This window comes from Lasiosphaeria miniovina (genome assembly GCF_030549165.1).
Source record: "Lasiosphaeria miniovina strain SMH2392-1A chromosome Unknown B0T26scaffold_1, whole genome shotgun sequence".
NCBI classification, from domain to species: Eukaryota; Fungi; Ascomycota; class Sordariomycetes; order Sordariales; family Lasiosphaeriaceae; genus Lasiosphaeria; species Lasiosphaeria miniovina.
In genome coordinates this window covers 5,619,289-5,635,792 of record NW_026848220.1, presented here as the reverse complement: position 1 = coordinate 5,635,792, position 16,504 = coordinate 5,619,289, and the positions used below count along the sequence as shown (strand labels likewise).

Genomic DNA, 16,504 nt, shown 5'->3' with positions numbered 1-16,504 from the left:
GTTTCTTTGCCCGTGTCCCGTCCCCCCTACTCTCGACTTTCACCGCTTCCGCCTGCCGACCAAATCCAACTCGGTACTACCGCTTCGGCAGAAACGACTCGACCATACGGTGCGATGCCATCCACAGCTTTCCCTCTCCTCGTGACAGACGGCACTATGCTACCATGCGGTGGCAGGCGGCGGCTGAGACACGAATTGGTCACGGCCAACGGACAACAGCCGATAAGGGCCTGAGGGTATGGCCCAATCGATGTGGCCTGGACACGGCGGAGCCAACTGACTTGGCGCAAAATACCTACTCCTCGAGCTTGTCGCGAGTCTTTCCCACGGTGCAACGCCAACTTCAGCCTGTGGAAACTCGATGTTACCTCGAGGGCTCCCTAGAATACGAAGGAGGGCGGCCACGGTTGGGTACGGCATCATCTGCTGGACCTCTGAACACAAGGCAGCCTCGAGAGTGCGAGCACAGATCCGAATGGCCAAATTTGCGAGGGCCACTCGGGAACCGCCCGAGGCACACGATCTCCTTCACGTCTCGTGCCTGCTCTCGAGAGAACATACGAACAGCTACAATATTGACGATTGCTATTCTGTGCGGCGCAGCCCCCCCATAGGCGTCTCACCAGCATGGGGACCGCTCCGACATCGACGCGAGGAGCATATAACCCGCCTGGCCGGCTGGCCGACTGACTGAATCACTGACAGACTGTCGAGCCCGGAGAAAAGAATGCAGAGTCCAATCACCACTCTCGCCAGTCCGTAACAGTCTATGCTTTCGCGCAAAGTGCCCAACAAGACATACGTCAGTCCACCTCGAATACTGCTGCCGACCTCCACAGCCTTGCCCCCAATGGCTGGCCGTTTTCTGCCCCTGAACCTAGTCCTAGGCCTCTTGCTCGCCAGCCTGACCGCGTCGGCTCCTCTCGTGCTCGGCGAGAGCCGTTTGCGACGCCGAGATGCCGGGCAGTCGTGCTCGGACGCGTCGATGAACGCTCTCCCGTGGACGGCCCAGGACTTCGACTTCCACTCGTCTGTCACCTTCAGCACGCCGGCCCACCAGATCGTCGGCGGCTGGGTGTCGTTCAGCCTGAGGAACCCGGCCCTGCCATTCGCCATGTCATGCTTCGCCAGCAGCTCCCAGCTACAGGAGTTCTTCTACGGCGACCAGTGGTTCTCGTGCTCGGCACCACCAGACGCCGCCACGGTGAGCGAGGCCGAGTTCCGCTTCGACCGGGCGACGGGCCGTTTCGACATTTCGCAGAATTGGGTCTGTCCAGACGCTGACCCCCAGTCACGGTATTGCCATCCCCCGGCCCTTCCTCCAAACACCCTACCCGGACCTGAGTGACCCTCCCAAGCATCGATAGCCCCACAAGCATCGATACCCTACAAGCATCGATACCCTACATGCATCGATACCCTACAAGCATCGATACCCTACAAGCATCGATACCCTACAAGCGACCGGCGGCGAGAGTCTTGGCCACACGGTTAGCCGCCCCCTTACACGAATGCTGACATTGCGGCAGAATAACCTTCAATGCGTCTGGAACCACGACAGTGCCCCTCGACTGCGCTACAAGCCGCTGGCAGAATGGGAACTGGTCCACGGGCCATGTCTACTCGACCGAATCGGTCGAGTGTGGGCTGCTGAACGTCACCATTGTGCCTAACGACTTGGAGGCTTGGTCTTGAGCTGAGGCTTGGTCTTACGCTTCGGCTTGGTCTTAAGCTTAGGCTTGTACCATAGTCCGCGGTATATGCCGAGGTTGTTGCGAGGGTGTAATGAGGTGATGTGGCTACGAATTGGCGTTCCTCTTTGTTTCCAAGGCTTCGGGAGCGAACGTTCTTAGGCCTTGTGAGGGAGATGCTGGGCATAATCTTGCTTGCTCTTTGTTGCTTGCTCTTTCAGTTGCCATAGAGATAGACCAGAGTCGAGATGTGTTCTCAGCATGCACAGGACTCTTTAATGCAACCATTTCTACCCACAGGAAGCTTCACTGTGCTCACTGTGCTCACTGTGCTCTTTCGAAATTGTTTGTGGTTATGCAGGGGGCTAAAGCTTGACTGGCCCTTGGACGCACGACACACCGCCTAGCGGCATTGCTACCCCTTTCAGCTGGTCTCGACACAAATCGGGCATTCTATCACATGTCTCTAGGAGCGGCACTGACCAGGTACCCAGCTACCTGCTCCCGAAGTTCGTGTTCACGGCGAATGCCACATATTCCTTGGTGCGAAATAAGAAAGAGCAAGCAGCGCACAACGCGTGACGACGTACGTGCCGTACCTCCTCGCTGCCAGGGCCCGAGAGCAACCTACCTAGTTGCTGTGTTGTATTGTGTTGTATCACTCGCCTTCCCTACAGATACGGGGGGTGCCGATCGACCGCTCCACTCCACGCCGCGGCGTCACACACACAGGGGAAGGACGCGTTAGCGGTGGTGATTTGGAATATTCACAGTTACTTGCTTGCTTTCTCGTCTTGCTGGATGGCACCCCCGGGGGCGCCGGGAACGTGCTTTCCTCGCCACGGCATTATTTATTTTATATGCTATTACAGGGCTAGGGAGCATACGGTCTTTTTGGTGTTAGCTGAGAAGAGGTATCATGGGTAACCAGGGACTGGGCGAGCCCGGACCTTATTCTGACTCTGATGGAATGCCACATGGCGGGGAGTCACTGCCAGGCCAGAACCTCCTCTCCAAGCATACCAAGGTATCAACCGTACACTCTTTTCTTCCGAGCCACCACTGGCTTCACTCGCCCGTCAGGATGAACGGGACCACTCGGGCCCGACACCGAACGCCGCTCCTGCGGCACTACGTCCCGTCAGCTTCCGACGGACGTCTTGTTTCCAAAACGTATTGGTTAACATCGATGCGCTCTCGTAATTCTGAAACACAGCCGCTCGGCAGGTTTCTGCAGCCGGATTTCCTAGACACACGACGCCGCCAGAGCCGCCTCGCAGGGGCCAGTCGTCGATCAAGGTCCGCTAAATGATGGCGCGCTTGATCTTTAGGTGGCGCTGCTCTCACCAGTACTCCGTCCCGGCCACCACGGCGTTGCGGGCGGCGCCTATCACGAAATGGCCTCCTCGCCGATCGCGCTTGTAGCGACTCTGCGTTCAAAATCTCATTCGGCGTTATGAACGTCTTGGCGATGCGGGCGTGGTTGGGGATCTGCGTCATGGGGGCAGCAGCGCGCCCTCGGACGCCGTGATGAGGCTGAGGTCGTGATCGATGCCGAGGGGAAAGAGAAGCTCCTTGACCTCCAAGCTGAGGGGATTGTCATAACATGCGCTAATGGTGCCGACCTAGTTGCTCGCTGTTAGTACCAGGGCTGACGATGAAAGTAGCCGTCACGAACCTTCGTTTTCTCACCCGCGACGTATATGTTGGTCCCTAGCACACCTTGCTGCTGCTGCCGCTGCCGCTGCCGCTGCTGGTCGCGACTCTCGGCCGGCGCCCATCTTTCTGTGTCCTTGTTGAGCCAGCCATTGGTCCGTTTCGCCGCCGTGGCCATGTTGGCGCCAAACATGCGGACGCCGCGTTCCAGCCTGGCCATGCTGATTGGTGGCGCCCCCCCTTGTAGCCACGGGTGCGTGACTGTGGTCCAGCTGTCATGCGTGCCGCCCTCGCGACGGATGCGGAGCCCGGCGCAGCAGCCCTTCGGATTCATACTCGACATTTCCGAAGCGACAGGCACGCTGGGCTGGACTGCGCCTCAGAGTCCTGGGAGGTGGTCAAAGCCGGCATGTGAGAAGGGGAAGGCCGTCCGGGATGCCGTCAACTCGACCTCAACGACCTTGAGGGTGTAGGCGTGGTCGATCCCAATGTCGCGGGGCCACGACTTGATGTTGCGCACATCCTTGCGCCTTGCCTTGTCGTCTCGGTACAGGATTTCGACGGCGCCATAGACAAGGACTCGCATTCAAATCGAACGAGGGAACGCCTGTGCAATGGTCTGACATGCCAGATCGCTTGCAACGGCTCGGCTGTCGAGGTGAACGTCGAGGTCGTAGACGTATATGTAGGGGTTGGAAAGGGGAAGGATTCCTGGTGCCTCCCTGACGTGGACTGGACACTGGCCAACGAAGAGAGGGATGTCGACCGGGCGGCCGAGTTTGGATCGCAAAGAGGACATCTCGACCAGCCAGTAGCTCCTCGTGTAATCAAAGTACATTTGGTCGTAGGCGACGAACTCCGGGACTGTGTTTCGTAGGTGTGTGATCTTCTTCATCCGCGCGATGGTCTGGCCCTGGCCGCTGACATCTTCATGCTCGGCCAAATACCTAGCCTAATGGATCGGCATGCTCGACTTCTTGGTGGTTGCAATCTCAAACATTGTCTTCCACTTCTGACGAAACTCTGGGCTGTGTTAGCCCCAATGGCCCCAGAACACTAGGTAGTGATGCCATGCATTGATTCGTGGGGAAAACTCACCACAGCTCTGTTCGGTGGGGAAAACTTACCACAGTTCTGTTCGGTGAGGAGCACTTGTGCCAAGTTGCGTCGTGGTCGGTCGTCCGCTAGTGGGCCATATATGGGTGAAGCCGTTGTCTCCGTCATGCCGCGCCTTTTGACAGGCGGGATACAGGACGGGCCCGCGGCCGCGCTTGCTGCAACACTCAGCATGGTCGCATACGGCAGAGGGACGTCTGCTGTTGGGTTTTGTGGCGAAAAAATGGTGAGACAAAAGCTGAAGAATCACTGCTTACTTGTATGAATTTTTTGTGGGGTGGGGCTCGGGCAGCTTTTTTGAAGCTTTTTTGTTCCTTTTGTCCACGTACTTGGTGAAGAATGAAGGAACGTGAATTACAGTTTCCATTTTAGGTGGTGCCTTCCCAACTCTATCGGACGGCACCTGCCGACACATCAGCACTCTAGAGAGGTAGGCAAGAGTAAGGCAAGGGTGCATCGGTGTATCGTGTTCTTCTAGGTGCGAGCTGGAAGAAGAAGACGGGATAACTCTTCGACTTACCTTGAGCCTTGTTCTAGAGAAAAGAAGAGACGTGGCGAAAGGGAACGGGAATACAAATACCAAGCATGAGTACCTACTTACATAACATGGGTGCTTGCTGTCACATTGTCATCATGTTTCCCAGTTCTTTGCCAGCCGTAAACTACCGTGTAAGATGATAGAGAGAGGCACGGAAAGACACCGAGGCAACAACATGGACACCGCCCCAACCTTACTTCCACAGCTAAATATATGTCCGAGTCTATACCGCATACGGCCGCCAACCCAACCAAGCCCTTGTTTTATCTAGCAAGAAGGTATATCACAAGAAGGTATATCACAAGGTATATCACACTAGACACGCTGCCTAGACTCCCAACTTATTTAACTAGGTAGCTAGCTAGACAAGGTATATAGCTACCAGCTAACAAGACGACAGGAAGGCGGCAAGGCAAGACAGTTATATAACCGCGAGAGAATAGCAATAGTATATGAAGAGGCCAAAGATCAACAACGACAACATCAACAACGCCAACAACAAAGAAAGGGGCTGAAAGAAACAAAGAAGTCAATAACCGACAGACTATCTAAATCAATAACGCTCGCCTATAGCAGAGACATGGTTTCGGTGCTTGTCCTAGGAAAGTGTCACGACAATAAGAATTAGTGGGCCAATAAGGATTAGTGGGCAAAAGGACCTAGAAGCTGCCACTTGATTCTTCGCCACTAGATTTTGCCACTATTCATAACTATAAAAGAGAGACTTTTGGCCCTCCTAAAGGAAACAAAAAGACAGACCTTTTCAGACAATTCAAGCTTTACCTCCCTGCATCAAATGCTCCATTTCCGTTGCCCTGTGAATGCGCGTGATAGAAAGCACAGAACAACAAAAGAAAAAGACTTTACATCGCCGTTTCTCTTACCTTATTTTATCTTGCCAAAATGACTACCTACGCAGCAAACCGAAAGGAGAAAGGAACATGCACACACTCAGACACGCAGACACACACACACACACACACACACACACACACACACACACACATCCCCGCATCAACTCCCTTACCAATATCTCACTGTTCTCGCCCTAATTTGCCAAGTTTTACGTGTTATGATTTCTCTTCTCGAGTTGCCTGCCTGCCTGCCCAAGCTAAGCTACGTCGACACCCGAGAACGAGCGTCGTTCAGCTACCTAGCTACCTAGCAACCAGCTATGTGAGGCGCCTTATCTGGCAGGCAAGATCCCTAGACTATAAGTAACCCGGATGGGTAGGTGCCTCCTCGTAGCTAAACCCGAGCGTGTCTAGCTACCTGCCTAGGGATCTAGGCAGTCAAGCGCCGCTCCGCTAGACAACCGCCAGTGGCGACACTGCCGGCGGGCCGCAGCAGTACCACAGGCAAGGGCAGAGGTGGCCAACGGCACACTCCGCAGCTCTGTGCAGTGGTGGGTGGGATATAATTCTCTCTCCATAATCCGACATCTTAATCCGTCATATCTGCCTGCTGTGCCTCACAAGAGCACAGACAGAAACATACAAACAAGACTCGCAATAAGCGTGAGCTGCAGGCGCGCGCGCGATATAGTCGACATATATCGCGCGCATCAGCTCGTCTGCCGCCGCCGTTCGGCAGAAGCAAGAATATTGCGGCCAGGTCCCGCTCAACGTGACAGCCTCGGCCACAGAGCGAGAAGCGGCCTCAAATAGCAGCCTCAAATAGTAGCCTCCTCCTCGTCCAGCGGCTCGACGCGCACCAAGATCTCCTCGAGCAGCCCCTCCAAAAAGGTGCCGACGTCTTTGCCCATGCCAACTGGCTCGGCCTTGTCATAGTGGTCGATCTCCTTGCAGACGTGGGCTAGCTTGTAGACGAGCTTGCGTATCCTGTCATGCGCCGCCTCGGACCGCTGCTGCTTGGGGGTTACGGGAGGCACGGGGCCGCCAGGCTCGGGCCGGTAGAGCTGCTGCAGCCGGACTTGCCGCCGCTTGAGGGCTTCCTCGAGCGCAGGGAATATCACATCGTTGAGCGCGTCGAGGTCGCCGTTCGGGTTCGCCGGAGCGGGCGATGGGAAGGAGAGGGGCGTTCCGCCCGGTTCGGGGGTTGACGAGGACGGGTTTCGAGGAAGCTCTTTGGACACCAGAGGGGGTATGTTCTGGTTGCCGTAGCCAAGTTTATGCAAAGGGATCTGAGGTGGCTGCGGGAACGGCTGCTGCGACGAGAGCTGTGCCTGTGCGCCTTGGCTATAGAGCGGCTGCTTGGGCAGCATTTTGCTCTGCAGTGGTTGCTGTTGGTTTGTGACTCTCTGCAGGGGTGGCTGCTGCTGCTGCTGCTGCTGCTGGCCCCTGAAGGGCGGAATCTCGGGCAGCTTCATGGGCGCGATTCGGGACGATGTCGACGATCTGGACTGCAGCGAGGGGGTTTGCTGCAGGGCTCTTAGTCCAGCCTCCGCACTGCTCTGTACGGCCGGGCCCAGATTCATCTGTCCCACGTCCCGCCGGAGTTGCTCTTGCAAGAAACGGTCGTAGTCGGGCGAGTTGCCCACCGCGACGGATGGCATTGGTTTCTGGAGTAGATTAGGGCGAGGATTCTCGGGCTCTCGTGGGAGCGGGGCCTTGCCCGGTGACGGCGGCAGCGCAGAAGATGACGGCACGGGCTTCCGCTGCGGCGATACTTGTCTTGATGTGCCCGTCGTCCCGGCCATGCCCACTGACGGCTTGAGCGTGTCCTTGGCATCCGCAGCAAATTTCGCAGGGCTCTGCTCCCGTCGTCTCTCGCCGTAGTCGTCTGAGCTCTCGCTCGTCCGGGTGGATCTCGCGTTGGTTGCCGACTCGTCCATGGCGTTCAGCATGCCAGCTCTGTGGACGACGCCGCCGGCGCCGCCGACCAAGCGCACCGTGCCAAAGTCCCACATGTCCTCGTCGACGGGGTTTCGGCTCTCGACGTAGTTGGCCTCGTCGCCGCTGAGGCTCTCCTCGTCGTCCTGCTTGTGCGTGACACACCAGCGGTTGTAGCGCTCGATCAGCTCCGTCAGGTAGCTCGTCTTTTTAGCTCGCCTGATGAACGGGTGCCTGAGCAGCTCCTTTGCTGGCGGACGCTCCTTAGGGTCTCGCTGCAGGCACAGCTCGATGAACTCCTTGAAGGCCTTGGTGAAGTTTCCCTCGAGGCGCGGGGGCGGGTTCTTGGGGATCAAAAACAGCACCTTCATGGGGTGAATATCGGCGTAGGGGGGCTCGCCGTTTGCCAGCTCCAGGGCCGTGATGCCCAGGGACCAGATGTCGGCCTTGTGATCATAGCCACTTTGCTTGATCACTTCAGGGGCCATCCAGAAGGGGGTGCCGACGAACGTGTTCTTCTTGGTCATGGTGGCCGAGAGCTGGCCGGAGACGCCAAAGTCTGCCAGCTTGACCTGTCCGTTAGACGAGAGCAGAACGTTGGCAGCTACAGGCCCGTTGGTTAGCTAGCCGGTTCGTCTCGTCTCTGTCGGTGCGGGGAGGGCGTGGCTTACCTTTAACGTCGCGATGCAGCTTCTTGTCGGAGTGCAGATAGTCGAGCCCCATGAGCAGCTCGCGCACGATGATGGCGATGTAGTCCTCTCCGATAAGGCCGGGCTTCATGAGGTCGGCACAGCTGCCACCCGAGCAGAACTCCATGACTATCCAGAGCTCGGCGCCCTTGGCATAAGACCCATAGTACTTTGTGACGTAGGGGGACTGCAGCTCGGACAGGATGGCGATCTCTTGGATGATGTCTTCGACCTCATCCTCAGCGCTTTCTATGTCGATGATTTTGATTGCCACTGCCTGGCCAGTCCGTTTGTCGACGCTGTTTGTGTTGTCAGATGTTAGCAAACAGGGGACGAGCGGTGGCTGCCCGCCTGGGACGGGCATGGACATGTACGGATCACGGATTGTATTTACCCTTTGTAGACCTTGCCAAAGCTGCCTCCACCTGTTCCCTATAGTCAGCAAGACCCGCTCCTACAGGACACGGCATGCGGCCCCGGCCGGCCAGACAGGGAGACGACGTACCAATGCAGTATTCCTTGGTGTATAGCAGCTCCGGGTCGAGCGATGCCTCGGCATCCTCGTAGTCTCGCGGCTCGCGGTTACGGTCCGCCATGTTCTGGCCCTTGCACCTCTCTCGGATCGGTTTACTGGGTTCAAGGGAGGCCTAGCCTAGCACCCCGCGTGCGTGCGTGCGTGCGTGCCTGTCTGTCTGTCGGGCGACGAAAGAGCAAAAGGGCGAGGTTCGGGTTCGGCCAAGAGTCGGGTCGAGGCGAGAAGTCAGACGGCAGGAACGGCGACACTTCTCGCCAAGCGCGGCGGAAGCCAAGGGAAGAGGATTGCAAGTTGCAACCACGGGCCACTGAGTGCTCGGTCGGAGCGAACTGGGGGTGCCAATGCAAAAAAGGAGCCGTCTGCCGCTCTCCGGATGTAGTTGTGTTGCAAAATTCGGGGCTCGGGATCGTCTTCCGCAGCTCGGCGCGATCGAAGGAAGGAGGCAGCGAGGCAAGGGATGTGCCAGCTGAGACGAGACCAGGGAGGGAGCGAAGTCCAAGGCACGGAGTAGTGTCCCTAGGGGTATATAGTATAACGCCCGTTAGTAACGTAACCTACCTAACGACAAAGTGCGGGGTGCGAGAGGAAGAAGGGACGAAATAAAGAACGAATGGGCCAGCGAGAAGAGAGGCAGAGGCAGAGGAGAGTAGGCAGAGGCAGAGGCAGAGGCAGAGGCAGAGGCAGAGGCAGAGGCAGAGGCAGAGGAGAGTAGGCAGAGGCAGAGGGAGAGTATGCAGAGGGAGAGTATGCAGAGGGAGAGTATGCAGAGGGAGAGTATGCAGAGGGAGAGTAGGCAGAGGCAGAGGGAGAGTGGGCAGGGTGGGACTAGCTGTTGATGTTGTCGAGTCCTGCCCGTTCCTCTTACCTTGCTGTGCTGTGCGTGCACCGTGTCGTGTGCCGGTACCGAGGACTGCGCTGGCTGCCGCGGGGTGGGCTGCTGCTTACGGCCACTTGGACTGGAACCGACGGGGACCTGGAACGGAACCTAGAGACGGGGACCTGGAACGGAGCCTAGAGACGCTAGGGGAGAATAGAGAATTCAAGATGCTGGCTTTGAGGTTCAGTGCACTGCCGCGGTGCAGCTAGGCGCGATGCGTCTTTCCGAGCGAGACGTCTGTTTCGTATGTTCCTGTCGTTCCCTCCTACCCAGATACAGCGGAGGTAGGTACAGCGGAGGTAGATACAGCGGAGGTAGATGCAGCGGAGGTAGATACAGTGGAGGTAGATGCAGCGGAGGTAGATACAGTGGAGGTAGATACAGTGGAGGTATCAGTGCGGACACTGCCAGTGGTGGGGTCGGATTCAGCAGAAACCTACAACACGGACGCCAGACGGCCTGGGGGTGCCAGGGTGGGCAATTTTTGTTTACAATGCGCTAAACTTCCGCTGCTTTACCTTGGCTCCTTACCGGCAAGCCCCACCCCACCACCACCCCGCCCAGCCTTGCCCCTGCTTTGCTGTCCCTGCCGGCCAGCTTACCCCTGGCCGGGCCTCAAGGCTGGATTGCGAGTGAGCGGGGTACGCCGTTGTCACCGTGGGACGGGAATCTCCAGGCACGCATGTTTTTTTCCCTTTTGGGCCCCCGAGTTACTGAGTCTAGGCATTGGACCTGACGCGGCTGTATTTTTACTTGATTTTTATCGCCAAGGGGAAACCACTCAGAGCCTATCGATCCATCTCCTAATGTTGCCACGGCCATCCGCTTCTTCTTCACTGTTCCTGACAGCTGTACAGCAGCCTTCGGCAGCGGCCCTGAGCAAAAACTTGGCAGTCAGATGCAACTCCGATATCTCCGCCACACCGGTCAGGGTCAACGATTCGCCAGCGGCAACCCAGCAGTAAAACAGCGGAAACCCTGGCAATCTCCCCACCAAGCAGCAGCCCAGCAGCGCTGGGAAAGGGATCAAGAGCACACAGCCTAGGTATTGCGCGCATGGCGAGGCGTGCACGGGGTCTGTCTGGCCCGGGTACTTTGCCCATTTCTTTCTCTCGCTCTCCTCCAGTTCCTCGAGTGCCCTTCCTTTCCCGGCGGGCGGACGGCAGCATCGAGAGCCAACCAATCTCGGCCTCCGCGGTGGGAGCAGCCAATAGCAAGCCGCCCTGGTGCTTGCAACTCGGGGTAGGGGACACCAACAGACTAGGTAGGGACGGAGATGCCGAGTACCTAATTAACTACACTGCGCGAGCTAGGGCCAAGGACCTGATTGATTGGGTACAGCACCTCCCAAGATGTCAAGAAACCCTCAGTCGTGGGCAGCATCCGTCGACAGGCAAGCAAATCAAAACCCTGACCCTCTCTCCCCAGCAGACCCCAGGGCCTGGCCTGGCCTGGCTGGGTAATGTATAAATCGCGTCACTAGCCTCACCGCCGCAGGCCAGATCATCCCGCGCCGGCCTGGGCTGCTGCCAGCAGCCAGAGGGGGGAGGGGGGAGGGGCATTCCTCGAGCCAGCTGGTCTAGGGTCGTCGAGACGCCACGCGGGCACCCTGTCGATGCCGCTTTTGGCGAATGAGAAGCCGGTAATACGATTCTTGGGATTGGGATCAGAGGAGTGGTGTGTGGGCGGCGGGCGGGTTCGTTCGGCGGGCGGGCTCGTTGGACGGCGGGCGGGTTCGTTGGACGGCGTGGACCTTACAGTCCAACAAGTCCAGGTCAACGAAACGTATACTCTGAAGGAGTATGCGACATTTCATCCGAACATGAGTTTGCCGTGTAGCGCTCTATAGTATTCTCCCACTTGGGTAGACGACTTGGTTGCGGCCTGAGGCACCAACATGTATATTCACCCACTTGCTGCACAACCCACCAAGGCCGCGTCCGCTGCCCCCTTTACAGTTCTCGATGCCAGCGAGTAACTCCCAGGATATCGACCCCGGGCATCTGCGCAGTGGGATAAGACCAAGCGAAGAGACAAGGCCAAAGCCAAGACGGGCACGAGGAAGAAAAGAGAGAACAGAGTAAAAAAAAGCAACGTCTTGGCTTAGTTCAGTTCAGTCCAGCTCGTCTAATGCTCTACTCTGCAAACTGCGCAACAAAGCAAGCAAATCAAACTCCCTCCAATGTGAAATCCCATGCGAAGCCCAGAAATGGGAGATTCGCCCAGAAAGGGGAGATTCGCCCAGAAAGGGGAGATTCGCCCGGAACGGGGAGATTCGTCCAGAACGGGACGGAAAGAGATAGAGAAACGCGGAACGACGACCGCCTATAAATAGGCCAGAAAGAAAAGCAACGAGAGCTCATCTTTCCTTTGCATCCGAGCACAACATACACAACATGAACATGACAGCCAGTCGAACCGAAATAAAGAAGGAAAAATGCCTCTCTCCGCTAGTGTTTTTGTTTTTCATCTAGGCTTGCATTGCATTGCATTGCCTGCTCGTCTGCTGCCTCTTCCAATCCTCTATCTAAGGTACGCAGGCAGGTCGATGCCCGTTCCTGAGCTGTATTGCCTCGTTTGGTCGATCGTACCATACATGCTCGAACCCGAACAAACCCTCCGTCGAACCGAACTATCCCGCTCGTGTGTGCTACTACACATTATCTCCCTTGTCGTGATGGCTTCCGAGTGGGAGAGGGAAAAAAGGAAAACGGGGGCAGGCAGGATCCGCTCCGAAAGAAAGCAAAACACGATGAATAAAAAGCAGAAAAGAGCCCCCCAGTAAAAAGAACCAGAGTGCGAGTCTCATATTCCCGTAACGCCATTCTAAACGGCCCAACCTAGTCCGTCCGCCTGTCCGTCCGTGCATCCGTCCGATAATGAGGTGATATGTACCTGGGAGATTCGTCGAGGCAAAGCTAGTGTGGTGTTGTATGTAGTGCTCTGTGAACATGTGTTGTGTGGCTTGTGTTGTAGGGTGTCGTGTTCCGCTATGCCGTGCCATCAAAATAGCTGGGTAGAGTTGCGCAGTGAACTGGATATAGCTGGGTAGAGTTGCGCGCCGAACTGGAAAAACCACGAGTAGCGAGAGATCATGACGGTCGTATTACAGGAGGTGTAAAGATCCCCAAAAGGCAGCCAAAGGGCAGCCATAAGGCAGCCATAAGATGATGCCCTTCACTCCGTGATAAACTCGATCATGACGGTGGCGTTAGCTAGGCCGGCCTCCTGGATCGTCTTGTCGAGCTGCTCTATCAGGTCCGCGCCCTGAGGCATCGACTTGAGCTCAAACTCCACTCCCTCCTTGCCCTCCAGCGGCTCTGCCTTGAGCCACTCGTAGATGCGAGAGACGGGCTCGTCTAGACGGAATCGGCGGATAATGCGCTGAGGCGGGTTGCGGACTTGGATGCGCGTCGTCGTCTTGGGATCGGCCTGTGGCTCGACGTGTGGGCGGCCGGATGGGATCCTGGCAAACGCCGACTGCTGTGGCTCGGGGGTAGCCGAGAGCGACTCCGAGCCGGCTCGCTCCTTTCCCTTGTCCGAAGACGCGTCGCGGCCCGACTTGGTCAGCTCGTCAGGGTCGATAACGTCAGGCACGCTAGGCCCGCCGTTAGCGAGACTGTTCTGCATGGCCAGCTCGAGCATCTCCTCCTCTGTCATGCGGTCCACGTCAACCACACGCTCGGGGCGCTTCGCCTTTGAAACCGGGTTCTTGCTGTTCGCAGCAAGGCTGTACCGTTCCAGAAACTCCATGAGCTGAGACTGGAAGTCGGCCGGGTTGGGAAACGGGATGCCGCTCCAGACCTTGACCTGCTCGCCGGTGCGGGGATCGATGATGGACACATGCGGGTAGTTGTTCGGGTTTTCGTGTGACTGGTTAGGGAAGTAGAACGAGATGTACTGGCCCGCAATCGGGTCGTTCGTTTCGTACTGCAAGAAGATGAAGTTTTCGGTAACAAGAGACCTTACCGTCTCGTCCTTCCAGATATCGCGGTTCAAGGCCTGGCAGTTGAAGTCGGCCATGTCCTGGAGGTTGACTAGAATCCACTTCTTCTCGTCCTTCCCCTTGTCGCGGGCCTCGTCCCAGCCCATGTGGGATATTAAATCGTAAGGAGGGCGGAACAGCTCCGCCAGGCGGGTCGCGCGGCTGTTTCCCGAACCGATGGCGGGCGAGGCAGAGCTGGCCGAGGACCCGTTCTCCCACATCGACTGCGCAAAGGGGTTGGGTCGAGCAGCTAGGGCAACTCGTTAGCACTCATCTCTCGTAGCGGTTCTCTAACCTAGCAAAGTAAAAAAAAACAGGACCAGGACTAGGCCGGCGAGACTTACCTTGCTCCCGACGTCTTCTCCGCATCTGCTCAAGAAGGGCATCGTGCATGTGATCGTCGTCGTCGTCGTCGACGACATACGAGGCACCAGCGTCGATCAATGTCTCGGTGATGCGGGCCATGGGGGCACGCACGCCGTCGTCGGCGGCGGCGGCTCCGCCGGCTCCGCCCGAGTAGAGCTCCTCTTGCAGGCGCTTGGCCATAGCAGCGTCCTCCTCCTCTTGTGCGGTGCGGGCAATGTTGGCGGCACCTGCGGTGCCGTCCGACTCGTAGGCGTCCAGCGAGTCGTTGTCGGTCATGAGGGCATCGTCGCCGTCGTCATCCGAATTTATGTGGATGACGCCCTGGGCGTCCTCGCGGGGCGGGCGGCTGCGGCGGCGGGCGGGGGGTGTGATGGGCCCGCAGCCGTGGCTACAGGGCCGGTCTCGGGAACCGGCGGCGCCACGAGAGCCCGCTGGAGGTCCTCGTCCGAAAACCAAAGTGATATCGCCTGGCCCAGGTCGCCGCCGCAGAGCTCGATCACTCGCTCGGCCGCCTCGCTCGAAGCGCCCGTCACGGATATGAAGTCCTCGACTTCCCCCTGGCCCACCATTTCGGCGCTCGTAGTCTGGCAGCTGGGTGTGTGCGTCGAGAGAGATGCCAGGTGTGGCGCTATGTAGAGCGACGAGGAGAGGAGGAGAGGAGAGGTGTGGCGCTATGTAGAGCGACGAGGAGGGGAGGAGAGGAGAGGTGTGGCGCTATGTAGAGCGACGAGGAGAGGAGAGGAGAGGCCGGGGGCGGCAGAAAGCCGATCGAGGGTCAGGGCTGTAGTTGTAGCGTGCGTGATTCGGAGAAGGCACGACAGTGACTGCGCGAGAGGCGCCGAGCTCAAGGAAATCCGCGACTCGGGAAACAATGTGCCTTAATGCTTAATGTCGGTGGTAGGTTAGGCTGGGCCGGGCGCGGGGCGAGGAGAAGGGACGATAAGGCCCCAAAACCAAAGGAACGAAAGTCGGGAAGAGGTGCAAGGCACCTTGTTAGGTATCCGCAGCTTAGGTCATTCGAGGTGACGTGCGGACGGAGGAGGGTCAGGTCACGCACGGTACTGAGGGGCAGCGGCAGCCGATGGCAGCTGAGGAAAGCACCAACTAGGTACGGTAAAGTGGGCCTGAGCACTGCAGGGCAAGAACGTACTGAACTGGCAGGGCAGGGGGGGCAGCCTCCACTTTCAGCGCAAGGGCAAACTGAAACCGGCAGCGGGTTGCTGCACCTCGGAGGGAGATGGTTTTTGTCTATCGAGCACCTCGACTACGAGAAGTATCAGGGCACGGCGTGCGAGTCCTGGGTGCGAGTCCTGGCGTGCAGTGGTGAGGGCGCAGGAAGGAAGCTCCGGCTCAAGGCGGCCGCCTGTGACGCAACAGAGAAACCGGATTATTAGACATGCGTGCGCCGACTTATCAGATGCCTCAGGTAAAAAGTCCAGGGCGCACGGGTGTTGCCGCTTGCTGCCTGAAAGAATGGGCCGCTTTTTATGGCGCGAGCTCTTTGTTGGCGGCCAGTGGCCAGTGTGGCGGATTTTACTTTTGGTAGCAAGCACGGACGTGTTGTTAACGACTGACTGGAAATGCCAGCACGTGGAGATGTGCACCACTTTGGAAGCGGTTGTCAGTCTCAAAAAGAAGGTAGGTAAGGTGCACGGCACCCGTAGGCGCAGAGTACGCAGCAGGCCTACGGGCGCGTAGCCATGCTATAGCCCAGTTCAGGTTGCGAGTCGTTAACTTGCACCTGATTCTAGCTTCCTTTTCCAGGGTATCAAGTTTCCTCCGATGTTGCTTATCGCTAAAATACAACAGTAGAATGTAGCAAGCAAGCGGTTGTCAGGGTCATTACTGTGTAAGAATGTATTCTAGGTAAGATGCACGGCACCGTGGACGCAGCGGGCCTCGGGTGCACGACCATGCTTTTAGCCTAGCTTAAATTGCGAGTCGTCAACTAGGTTTCGACTCTAGCGTCTATTTGCAGGGAGTCTGGCAGAGCAGTAAATATTACTGCTACAGGTTAGGCCGTTACAAAGTATATACGTGTACAGTGCATACTTCGTACCCAAGTCGCTGCACAGAATGTATAATTATGGCAAAGGTTGTTTGAGGGCTTCCAGAGAGGTATCATGCATTATTCTAGGAAAATCAAAGCAGCACGAGAGCAGCACGAGAGCAGCAGCGACGGCCACGAACTGTCAGCCCGCGCTTTTGCAGTTGGTAAAAAACCGAGAACTAGAAAGGCGGCGAGAGAGACTTCTCGAG

General features: G+C 57.4%; 5 protein-coding genes across 5 annotated transcripts; 1 reads left to right on the top strand and 4 right to left on the bottom strand.

Moving 5' to 3' along the window:
- Nucleotides 1–850: 850 nt before the first annotated feature.
- Nucleotides 851–1,695, top strand: B0T26DRAFT_633160 (uncharacterized protein; the record flags this gene model as incomplete). Its single annotated transcript, XM_060436514.1, has 2 exons — nucleotides 851–1,296; nucleotides 1,530–1,695. 2 exons carry the CDS (start codon nucleotides 851–853, stop codon nucleotides 1,693–1,695), a joined length of 612 nt encoding a protein of 203 aa, XP_060303436.1.
- Nucleotides 1,696–2,905: 1,210 nt separating this feature from the next.
- On the bottom strand, nucleotides 2,906–4,035 carry B0T26DRAFT_867603 (uncharacterized protein). The gene is made up of 2 exons (XM_060447842.1): nucleotides 3,370–4,035; nucleotides 2,906–3,316 (listed from the first exon to the last, which is right to left on the bottom strand). Exons 1-2 carry the CDS (start codon nucleotides 3,688–3,690, stop codon nucleotides 3,188–3,190), a joined length of 450 nt encoding a protein of 149 aa, XP_060303435.1. The 5' UTR covers nucleotides 3,691–4,035; the 3' UTR covers nucleotides 2,906–3,187.
- Nucleotides 3,582–4,637, bottom strand: B0T26DRAFT_867602 (uncharacterized protein; the record flags this gene model as incomplete). The annotated part of the gene is made up of 4 exons (XM_060447841.1): nucleotides 3,582–3,926; nucleotides 3,972–4,294; nucleotides 4,346–4,370; nucleotides 4,475–4,637. The coding sequence occupies 4 exons, from the start codon at nucleotides 4,635–4,637 to the stop codon at nucleotides 3,727–3,729; spliced, it is 711 nt and encodes a 236-aa protein (XP_060303434.1). The 3' UTR covers nucleotides 3,582–3,726.
- A 1,916-nt stretch (nucleotides 4,638–6,553) lies between these two features.
- On the bottom strand, nucleotides 6,554–9,290 carry B0T26DRAFT_75634 (kinase-like domain-containing protein). Its single transcript, XM_060446080.1, has 2 exons — nucleotides 8,465–9,290; nucleotides 6,554–8,397 (listed from the first exon to the last, which is right to left on the bottom strand). The coding sequence occupies exons 1-2, from the start codon at nucleotides 8,850–8,852 to the stop codon at nucleotides 6,674–6,676; spliced, it is 2,112 nt and encodes a 703-aa protein (XP_060303433.1). The 5' UTR covers nucleotides 8,853–9,290; the 3' UTR covers nucleotides 6,554–6,673.
- A 3,781-nt stretch (nucleotides 9,291–13,071) lies between these two features.
- Nucleotides 13,072–14,814, bottom strand: B0T26DRAFT_737191 (uncharacterized protein; the record flags this gene model as incomplete). Its single annotated transcript, XM_060443414.1, has 3 exons — nucleotides 13,072–14,129; nucleotides 14,224–14,575; nucleotides 14,638–14,814. 3 exons carry the CDS (start codon nucleotides 14,812–14,814, stop codon nucleotides 13,072–13,074), a joined length of 1,587 nt encoding a protein of 528 aa, XP_060303432.1.
- Between the last annotated feature and the right edge of the window lie 1,690 nt (nucleotides 14,815–16,504).

Coding starts and splice junctions, on each gene's coding strand:
- B0T26DRAFT_75634 (XM_060446080.1), bottom strand. CDS start 8,852: ATGTCCATGCCCGTCCCAGGCGGGCAGCCACCGCTCGTCCCCTGTTTG. Junction 8,398..8,464: donor GCTGCATCGCGACGTTAAAG/GTAAGCCACGCC, acceptor ACGGGCCTGTAG/CTGCCAACGTTCTGCTCTCG.
- B0T26DRAFT_867603 (XM_060447842.1), bottom strand. CDS start 3,690: ATGTCGAGTATGAATCCGAAGGGCTGCTGCGCCGGGCTCCGCATCCGT. Junction 3,317..3,369: donor TCGCGGGTGAGAAAACGAAG/GTTCGTGACGGC, acceptor GCGAGCAACTAG/GTCGGCACCATTAGCGCATG.